Genomic DNA, 10,437 nt, shown 5'->3' on the forward strand with positions numbered 1-10,437 from the left:
ATTTAGACTAATATGCAAATTACTAGTAGTCTTCCCCCAACTTCTGAGATTTATCTGCCTTTTTAAAAGAGAAAAGTGATTAGCCTAAATGAATCACTAATTAGAAGCACCTTTGTAAGCGTGGGAACTATTCTTGATTTGACCTGGGCTAGGTTAGGGTTACGTTTGAAGAGAGAGGATGTCACAATACAAGTTAGGAAGTTGAGCATTACCTGCTCTTGTGGTCAATTCCCTCTCCTACATCTGTTATTTTATGGCTTCTTTTCTTCAATTCTGTTTATTCTAGTCCTGTCTTTCTTCTCCGCTCACACATCTTCACAGTGGCCCTCCTTAGTGTGTTATGTATGAAGGGAGGTGGAGGTCAGGCCCAACAAGCACATGCAGTATGTCCAGATTGTCTGTGAGTCTAAGGTAGCACTTTCCCTAAATGCCACCAAAATAGTTGTGAGGCTAAAATTCTATAACTTTTTTACTTGTTACTAGATTTTAAACCCTAAATTTGGTCTACCATCATCTTTATGACCGTTAATGGAACTAGTATGTTGTAGAAATTAGTAAGTTAGTGGTTTCATTGTTTTATGTACTGTGAGCCAGTGCTTTCTAGACTGCTAATAAATCTCATCCTCTTTAAGATAATTTTTGTGATAAATAATGGAAAAACTTAAATGGCAATTTTATATGTGTTTCTAACTTTGGATTTTACACTTCTGCTATTTGCTTTTCTTCTTTTTTTTTTTTTCTTTTTTGAGTTTTAAGATTGGACTAAGGGAGAACAGTTCAGGGCCTGATTTACGGATGGTTCTGCTTGCTCTGCTGGCTCTCCCAAAAAATGGATGGATACCCCACTTTAGCCCAGTTTTTATGTTTTGGTGTGGCTCTTCTTTTGTTGTTGCTATTGAACTATCATTTGATTGCACCAATTGGGGTTTCCCTCAGTCTACCTTCAGTAAAGGGGTGCTTATTGTAAGGACACTGCATTGGAGCCCAGGAGGTTCACTTAGGCTGCTGGGAAAGGAGAACTCACAACTGGCTTTGGCTCCAGGGCTGTCCTGCGGACGTCAGCGGCCAAAGCTGCCTCCTATAATTCAGTGTTTCTGGTGACCAGTCTCCTTGGCTTTTAATATGTCACGAGGTCTTTTAGGTCTTTTATCTACATTGCAGCCTCTGTTTAAGTATAACCTCTGGTCCCTCAGAACTCCAAGCCTTACATCATGATCTCTTCACTTTCCTTTCCTCTCGTCCCTGTCAGTCCTCAGTTCCCAAAGAGAACTGCCAAGTCTCGTGGTATTTCCTAGTCCAAATGCTGGCAGGGAAGCATTGCCTAGCTCTTTTCGTGCCAGGCTGCGCCTTAGGTACCTGGCCGGTCTGTGGATCGGCTTTTCTAGAAGTGCCAGGAGAAGAGAGCACCAGGTGGTACAAAGCAGGGCTCCCTGTACGGCTCCCCTTGGGCAGGGACCCTAGCCTGAGAGTTTCCTCTTGAGGAGAATGAGGTCAAGGAGGACTTCAGCAATGTCACAGACATACCCAGCATAGGGCAAAGGATAGAGCATCCGCAGCAGAGATAAGGAAAACAGGTACTAAAGTTTGAATGTAAAATAACCTCACTGAAGAAATATCCCCATGTGATGAAAGTAAAAAGTTGGTGATTTTTTTTTTTTTTTTTTTGACTAGAAAAATTGCTTAACATTTTAGGAGGAAATGAAACTCAAAAAGTGAAAGTAACTCATCTTTTGTTTTTTGGGGGAAAATTATAAAAGTAAATGAACACATTAGATTTTACTTTTTTTAAAATACATGTTTTTCTGACTTTAAAAGTAACAAATGTATTGTGAACCCTTGGAAAAATGCAAAAAAGAAAGAAGTAAAAACCAGTCATAACCCCACCACTCAGAAACGACCGCTATTAACTTTGTGGTATATAGGCTCTAGTTCTTAAATAAGTGATCAAATACCCTGACTCCTTTGACTCGCATAGGTGCCAGCTGCAGCCTGGTCCTCCCTGGCTTTCCTGTTTGAGAGCCTGTCATCATCCAACTGCTCCAGACATGCCATGGTCCAAATTTTCAATCCCCGGTGTGGACCCATGTTCACCTTGGTCCAGTCGGTATCAGATAGGGAGGAGCAGAGATTCGCCTCCTAGGGACTGTGGGTGGGCAGGTTCTCTCAGGAGAGATCTGGTGAGAGGCTGTTAGAGGCATATCTGCTTCAAGATGGGAGTTCCAAATCACCTAATGTGGATTTCTTATTTTTCAGATTGATTAAGTCCTGTGCTGAAGATGTTTCCAGAACAACAGAAAGAGGTATGTTATCACAAATAGAAAAATAAATAAATAATCCCTGTTTTAGTTACCTAGTGCTGCTATAACAGAAATACCACAGGTGGATGGCTTTAACAAAGAGAAGTTTATTCTGTCACAGTCTAGTAGGCTAGAAGTCCGAATTCAGGGCACCGGCTCCCGGGGAAGGCTTTCTCTCTCTCTTGGCTCGGAGGAAGGTCCTTGTTATGCATCATTCTTCCCTTGGTCTGGGAGCTTCTTCTCAGCACAGGAGTCTCAGGTCTAAACGACGTGCTCTGCTCCTGGCACTGCTTTCTTGGTGGTATGAGGTCCCCAACTCTCTGCTTGCTTCCTTTTCCTTTTATCTCTTGTAAGATAAAAGGTGGTACAGGCCACACCCCGGGGAAACTCCCTTTACATTGGATCAGAGATGTGACCTTAGTAAGGGTGTTACAATGCCACCCTAATCCTCTTTAAGATAAAATTACAATCACAAAATGGAGGACAACCAACAATACTGGAATCATGGCTCAGCTAAATTGATACACACATTTTTTGGGGGGCACAATTCAATCCATGACAATCCCTGAGGGTTCTTTGATATTAAAAGCAGCAGCCAACCTAAGCTTTGACTCACTGGAGATTAGTTTCTCATTCACTACCCATAAATTTATGGTGGAGAGTCAAGATACTGTGGGGCAGTCCTAGAGGAGGGCTGCTGAAAGAACAAAGTATCCACCCTACAGCACCTGTTCTCCCCACTCCTCATCATTGGTGCATCCTCTGCCTTCATTTTTAGTTTCGTTGACTGAGCTATGGAGTACTCTGTATAGTTCTCTCTCACCCACTGCTTATGAGAAATGTCTTTCCTCATGACTCAGAATTCTTCCAGGCTCTGCCTCCCACCCTTTGGTCTTTCAGGTCTCCTTTCTTGGTTTTCTACTCCACTGCCTTATGCCTGAATCCTCTCACCTTTGGGTAACATCCCAGGGGACCTGTGTGCCGTTAGTCCCAGTTTTGCTCTGCTTGTTGCCTTTTGGATCTCTTGGCTTGATTTCACACAATGCGGACAAGCCTGTTCCTTTATGACAGCAGCCTGACCTCCCAGGCCTCCAACTCCAGCTCCCTGAGCTTCCGTCTGACTGGGAGAAGGATAAGACAACCATGGCACCAAACCTTTCCTGAAAGCACCTCCCCAGGAAGTCTCCATTTGTCCTACCCTGACTACTACAGTACGCACACACGGTTGCTTAATGCGCCCAAGGAAACTGAACTACGGCGCATGGTTTTGTTCAGGGAGCACCTGTGTGCACACACACACATGCACACAATACACACACACTCACACAGTCACATAGTTCTGGACGCACCTTGCCCAAGTTTAAAAGACTAAACAATCTGTTTCAGAGAATCCTTCCTGAATCTCCTTCGCTAGACCTCACATCCTTTCTTTCACCCTTATCTTTGGGTTCAGGCTCTCCTCAGTAGCCCAGCCTACTTCCACCCTTTAATTCCAGGCTGGCCTCCCCTCATTTTCAAAGGCAGTGTTTTCTTCGTTTGTTTTGTTTTTAACTTTTTATTGGGCTACAATATATTTACAGTAAAATACATAAGTGCCCTAATCTTATGTGTACAACTTAGTGGAGTTTTACATATGTAAACACCTGTGCAGCCACCACTCAGATCAAGGTGTAGACGTTTCTGGCAACGCAGCAGGTGCCCTTGTGCCCCTTTCTAGTTGGCCCTCCTGCATCCCACCCCAGGAGGTAACCCTACACAGTACAAAGACCAAGCATACTTCCCCGCCCCCTTAGATAACACTGGGACCAAATTATTTGCTCCAGGAAATACTGGCACTGGCCTGATGCCACCAGGCAGACCGTACCAAGGAAGCGGGGTCTGCCCCCTGCCGGCACTATTCCCAAGGCATGTTTTAAAAGTTTTTTTTGTGGGGAAAATGCTACCGATGAAAGCAGCAATGTCTTTGTCCAATTACAAGAGGCGTTTTTTTTCTTTATTATAAACTCATTTTAGTTAATAAAAACTAGACACAGATTTTAACCAACAGCATAAACAAAGCCTTTAATTGACCTTGAAAAAGTCCTTTATTATAAATAATTACATAATAATATAACAGCAAAGACTTTTTTCCAGTTAAAAGAGGCTTTTTTTCCCTTTGTTATAAACTCATTTCAATTAATAAAAACTAGACACAGATTTTAACCAACTACATAAAAAAAAGCCTTTATTGACCTTAAAAAAGTCCTTTATTATAAATAATTACATAGTAATATTATAACATTAAGGAATTTTAAACTGAAAAATTCTTCAGCTGAAAAGGAGAAAAAACTACTACAAGTAGAGAAGAGGTATAATGTTCAGGAATTTAGCTTCTGTCAGCAAGAATTGAACATAGCAAGGCTACATTCTGGATATGTTGTTGTTAGCTGCCCTTGAGTTGGCCCCTGACTTATGGCAACCCCACGCACAATGGGATCGGACTGTTGTGAGCCATAGGGTTTTAACTGGCTGATTTTCAGAAGGAGATTTCCAGACCTTTCTTCCTAGTCTGTGTTTGTCTGAAAACTGTTCAGTATCATAGCCACACAAAAGCCACCACTGAGACGGATTGTGGCTGTGCATGAGATGTGTTGGCTGGGTTTGAACCCAGGTCTCTTACATGAAAGGTGAGAATTCTACCACTGAACCGCCACTGCCCTCAGATTCTGGATATGCTGTAATGTATTACTGTTCATCACATATCAATCTATTGTCTACATGTAGCCAGGATGATGTCCTGGCTCTTAACTCTAAATAGATCCCTGTTGCTCTTAGAACGAAATCAAGCTCCTAAAGGTGGTTTCTAGAGCCCTGCAGGATCTGAACCAGTTTTTTGCTTCAGGCTCGTCTCCTGCCACTTGCCACCCCAGTACACCCCTCACTCCTCTAGCAGATTTTGGAGCCCTAAATGGTCCATGTAGTTTTACACTCCCAGGCTTTCACAGATGTGTTTCCTCTGCCAGGAATAATCTCTTCCCCCAGCCTTCACACCACGTTGACGGGCTAACTCCTCCTTACCCTTCAGGCCTCAGCTTAGAAGTCAAGAAGAGGCTTTCCGGATGCCTCAGTTATAAAAGGTATTTTTATCTCACTGCCTTCCCCAATAGCACCTTGTAGTCAATGCCAGTTAGAAGTGGAGGAGGTTTTTGTCGAATCCTTTAAATATCCTAGTGGTTGAATTGGTTATTCAGTGGAAAACAATTCAGGTCCCACTTAATCACTTACATAAAGCCCTAATTCAATATCGATGATTATTCTAGAATCTAGACCAAAGGTGGCGTATGTGTAAATGCTTTCCACTTGGTGCCCATGGCAGACATTGCTAATTAATCAGAAGGTTGGCACCTCAATTGAGATCTATTTACCATCTTTGTTTTAAGATTCAAAAGGCTGGGATGACATCTGGGTTCCACCTAACTGATAGTGCCAGCCTAGAAGTTTGGTAATTCAGCTTCTTTTTTCTTTTTTTTAAAGATTTTGGGGGTGGGAAATCAAATGTAGTCTCTCTTGTTAAAATAGCTTTATTACTGTAATAAATCTAGAGAGAGGAGAAAAGAAAGTGAGAATCTCCCATGTTAGTTAAACATTTTCCATTTGCACATTGGTTTGAATTCCCAGGAGAGCACTATCCTAGCTGATGGATTTTTCCCATAAAAAGGCCTTGGCATTGGGCCACTGTAAAATTAAAATGAATTCAGATTCATTCGTGCATGCAACTTTAATTTACAATTAAAATATTATGGTTACATATTTTAATAAGAATAATTAGATGTACCCAACTGAATCAACACTTCTGTTTAATGAGACAGAAAACCAGATTCTAAATGAAAAGGCAGGTGGCTGTGACAGAGAACATGTTTCAAACAATGTCTTTTGTGGAGTCAGGCATTTTTTGTTCCTTTTATATTCTAATGTCCAGAAGGAGCAGTTTGATTCAAAGAACGCTTGCCCCAGCCACATTGAACTTATCTCCTGTGATGTGTGAAGAAGCAGTTTCCCTACTGGACAGCCTGTTTCACGGAGTCCGACATTCTAGCCCACGTACCCGTTATGCTGCTGATCCCCCCATAAGGGCACTGGGCCTGTTCCTCAACCCAGAGCTCACTTGGTGTAAATAGAATGGTTCTGCCATGTCATAAAGGTCTCAGGGTGACACAGACGGTTTGCGCACGACCACCCACCTAAAGGTTTGCAGTTTGAACCCATCCAGTGGCACTGCAAGAGAAAGGCCTGGCGATCTGCTTCCGTAAAGATTATAGCCAGGGAAACCCTCTGGAGCAGTTCTACTCTGTAACACATGGGGTTGCCGTGAGTTGGAATGAACTTGACGGCAGCAGGTTTGGTCTTTTTGTTTACCTGTGCCATGTGACCTGTAGGGTGGCCTGGAACCCCTTTTGTATGTGTGCTCGTGTGGGAGTTGGCTGGAGTGGGGCATATCTTCCCTGCTATTCTGGATCTTGATGACTCAGTTATGCCTTTGGAGATTTATACCTTTAGGTTAAAGTTTTTTTTCCCCTTCCAAACGTACCTACTTCATTCTGAGTGTAATAGTAACTCCCAGGCAGCTATTGTCACCTTAGTGACAGTCAGTCCACCAGCTCCTTGGCAGGGGATTCCCTGAGTGGAGCAGGCCCAAGTGGGCTTGTAAAAGATCCAGGCAGCATGAGGACCCCATCACCGAGGGACCCTATAGGGAGAGATGAGAGGGATGTGCTGCCATTTTGGGTGCATTGCCTGTAAGTTTAGCATTTGTATGTTCAAGATAATGCTTACGTTGACTGATGGTAACATTTGTGCTTCCTCTAGGAAAGCATGATTTTCCTATTGGGAAACTGATTAGAACTGACTAGGCTGAGAACCAGTGAATATCATTAAAGAATATTCCCATACCCAAGGCTTCCACCTGGTGTCCTGGGATGCTGGGGACTTTGAGGGGAAGCAACAAAACAAGACAAAACACTCTCCCACTCTCCCACTCTCCCACACCTAAATTTATTGTCTTGTTCTTTCCCATGACTTCCCTTCCTCCCTCCCACCCCTCTTCCTTCCCTCCCTCTCTTTCTTTTACTTTTTTGGTTTCAGTGTTTTATTATGAAAAGTTTAAACACACACAAAGTAGGTATCAGCACCAGTTGCCACTCTGACTCATGGTGACCCCACGTGTATCAGAGTAGAACTGGACTCTATAGGGTTTTCAGTTTTTTGGAAGTAGATGGCTAGATCTTTCTTCCAAAGTGTCTCTGTGTTCAAACCCTCAAACTTTCAGTTAGCAGCTGAGCAAGTTACCTGTGTGCACCACCTGTACCCATGACTCAGCTTCAGCAGTTATTAACTCATGGCTAAGCTACCCCTCCCCCATTTCCTCCTGCTACCACACACTAAATCATTTTGAAACAAATTCTAGATATCATATAATTTCATCTGTAAATATTTCAGTATGTATCTCTAAAAAAAGACCCTTTTTAGAAACAAACCACATTATCACATCTTCAATAATTAACTTTAATTCCTTCATATAATCAAATATTCAGTCACTGTTCACATTTCTCTGATTATTTTGAAAAATATATTTATACAGTGGTTGAATCATGATCCAAATAAGGACCACACATTGCGTTTGGTTGGTATGTTGCTTAAGTCTTTTATCTTCCGTTTTCCCTTTTGCAGTTTATTTGTTGAAGAAACTGCATCTTTTATCCTATTGAGTTTTTCACATTCTGGTTCTTGCTGATTGCATCCATGTGGTGTAGTTTAACGCAGCTTGGCAATTATTTCTTGTTGCAAATGGTCGATTCTTTTTCACTGTACTTTTCCTCATGTGTTCTGAGATACAGAAAGATAATTCTCCTTAATTTTGGACACTATGTGTATGAAGAAACTTACAACATCATAAACTTTTATGTCATGTAAAAGCAGGCCTAGCTGAATCTCATCTTATCCTGAAGTAATAAAAGCTCTCTTAAAAGCCATCCTTCAAAACCGCCAGGGGATGGCATTTAAACACACTTTAAGCTATAAAATGGCAAGTAACATCCCTTGTAGTATGTCTTTTGTTATAACTATTATTAGGAAATAAAGGAAAGTTACTTGGTAATTCCTTCTGCCTTTCAAGTTGTTATCTGTAAAGGACGTAGTGGGTGAAATGGGCTGCATTTTAGTTTCAAGATTGATTGTTACTGGGGGGGAGCCTGAATAGCACCCTGGTAAATAAGACACTGGTTAGAGTCTGTAGTTGTTAGCTGTGTAGAACAGTGCCTAGCACATAATTGATGCTCAGTACATTTTAACTGAATGAATGAATCTCCAGTTTAAATACATGAATATATAAAACACTGCTTTGGAATTAAAAAAAAAAAAAAATGCCCTGAGAAAGTAAGAACAAAGTGGCACAACTTTTCATTTTTGTGATAGAAAATGTAATCTTCGTCAAATTTCTTATCTAAACTGTGAAAAATTAATACCTAGAGAGGTTCTACCTTATTAACTTTTCTCTCTACTCATCTTTTTATAATCTTTGAGTAAATACTTTTATAGTTAGCACATAATCACCTTTACTGAGGTATAAAGTATATTAAAGCTAGAATACAGTGGAGATTATTTTACTCTGGGAAAAAGGAAGACATTCCTAAAGAAAAACTTACTTTACCGAATTAACTTTAGTAAAGATTTTTTTGTTTCATAATTGCATTGAAGCCAAGTCTTGCCTTCTTAAAATTAGTTGAATTTTGAATCACTGGTTAAAGTATAAGTTTTTCTTAGTTTGTTTTTTAACTTTTTATTTTAAAATGTTGATAAATACCCAGGAGTTTGAAAAGAAATGTACAGGGAGGTCCCATGTACCTTTCACTCAGTCTTCCCCAGTGTTAACATCTTGAATAATTATAGTGCAATATTAATACCAGGAAATTGACACTGGTACAATCCATAGCATTTATACATGCACTCAGTGTGTGTGTGTTTGTGTGTATGCAATTTTATCACGTGTTGGTGTTGTTGTTAGGTGCTGTCGAGTCAGTTCCAGCTCACGGGAACCCTGTATACAACAGAAGGAAACACTGCCCAGTCCTGTGCCATCCTGACAGTCGTTGTTAGTTGCAGCCACTGTGTCAGTCCATCTCATTGAGGATCTTCCTCTTTTTCGCTGTCTGCTTTACCAAGCGTGATGTCCTTCTCCAGGGACTGGTCCCTCCTGATAACATGTCCAAAGTATGTGAGACAAGGTCTCGCCATCCTTGCTTCCAAAGAGTATTCTGGCTGTACTTTTTCTAAGATAGATTTGTTTGTTCTCCTGGCAGTCCATAGTATATTCAATACTCTTTGCCAACACCGTAGTTCAAATGCATCAATTCTTCTTTGGTTTTCCTTATTCAGCGTCCAGCTTTCACATGCATATGAGGCAATTGAAAACACCATGGCTTGGGTCAGGCACACCTTAGTCCTCAAGGTGACATCTTTGCTTTTTAACACTTTAAGAGGTCTTTTGCAGCAGATTTGCCCGATGTGGTGCATCATTTGATTTCTTGGCTGCTGCTTCCATGGGCGTTAATTGTGGATCCAAGTAAAATGAAATCCTTGACAACTTCAGTCTTTTCTCTGTTTATCATGACACTGCTTATTGGTCCAGTTGTGAGGACTTTTGTTTTCTTTATGTTGAGGTATAATCCATACTGAAGGCTGTTGTCTTTGATCTTCATCAGTAAGTGCCTTAGTCCTCTCCGATTTCAGCTAACAAGGTTGTGTCATCTGTACATCACAGTTTGTTAATGAATCTTCCTCCAATCCTGATGCTGCGTTCTTCTTCATATAGTTAAGCTTCTCGGATTATTTGCTCATTATACAGACTGAATAAGTATGGTGAAAGGATGCAACCTGATGCACACCTTTCCTAATTTTAAACCACGCACTATCCCCTTTTTCTGTTCGAACAACTGCCTCTTGGTCTATGTACAGGTTCCTCAGGAACACAATTAAGTGTTCTGGAGTTCCCATTCTTCACAATGTTATCCATGATTTGTTATGATCCACACAGTCGAATGCCTTTGCATAGTCAATAAAACACAGGTAAACATCTTTCTGGTATTCTCTGCTTTCAGCCAGGATC

The 10,437-nt window shown here is 41.2% G+C and overlaps 1 protein-coding gene across 6 annotated transcripts in view; it reads left to right on the forward strand.

Annotated features, from left to right (window-relative positions):
• SNX10 (sorting nexin 10) overlaps window positions 1–10,437 on the forward strand; it is a 112,837-nt gene that overhangs the window by 74,496 nt on the left and 27,904 nt on the right. For 5 of the 6 annotated variants that reach the window (XM_023732350.1, XM_023732349.1, XM_004377473.2 and 2 more), the window contains one exon: window positions 2,254–2,300. In XM_023732350.1, coding sequence (XP_023588118.1) covers window positions 2,277–2,300 — 24 coding nt within the window. In that variant the 5' untranslated portion in view covers window positions 2,254–2,276. Of the gene's footprint in view, window positions 1–2,253; window positions 2,301–5,376; window positions 5,414–10,437 lie in introns of those variants that run through there. The other variant, XM_023732352.1, reaches the window with a different exon arrangement.

This window comes from Trichechus manatus, unplaced genomic scaffold, assembly GCF_000243295.1.
Source record: "Trichechus manatus latirostris isolate Lorelei unplaced genomic scaffold, TriManLat1.0 scaffold00050, whole genome shotgun sequence".
NCBI lineage: Eukaryota > Metazoa > Chordata > Mammalia > Sirenia > Trichechidae > Trichechus > Trichechus manatus.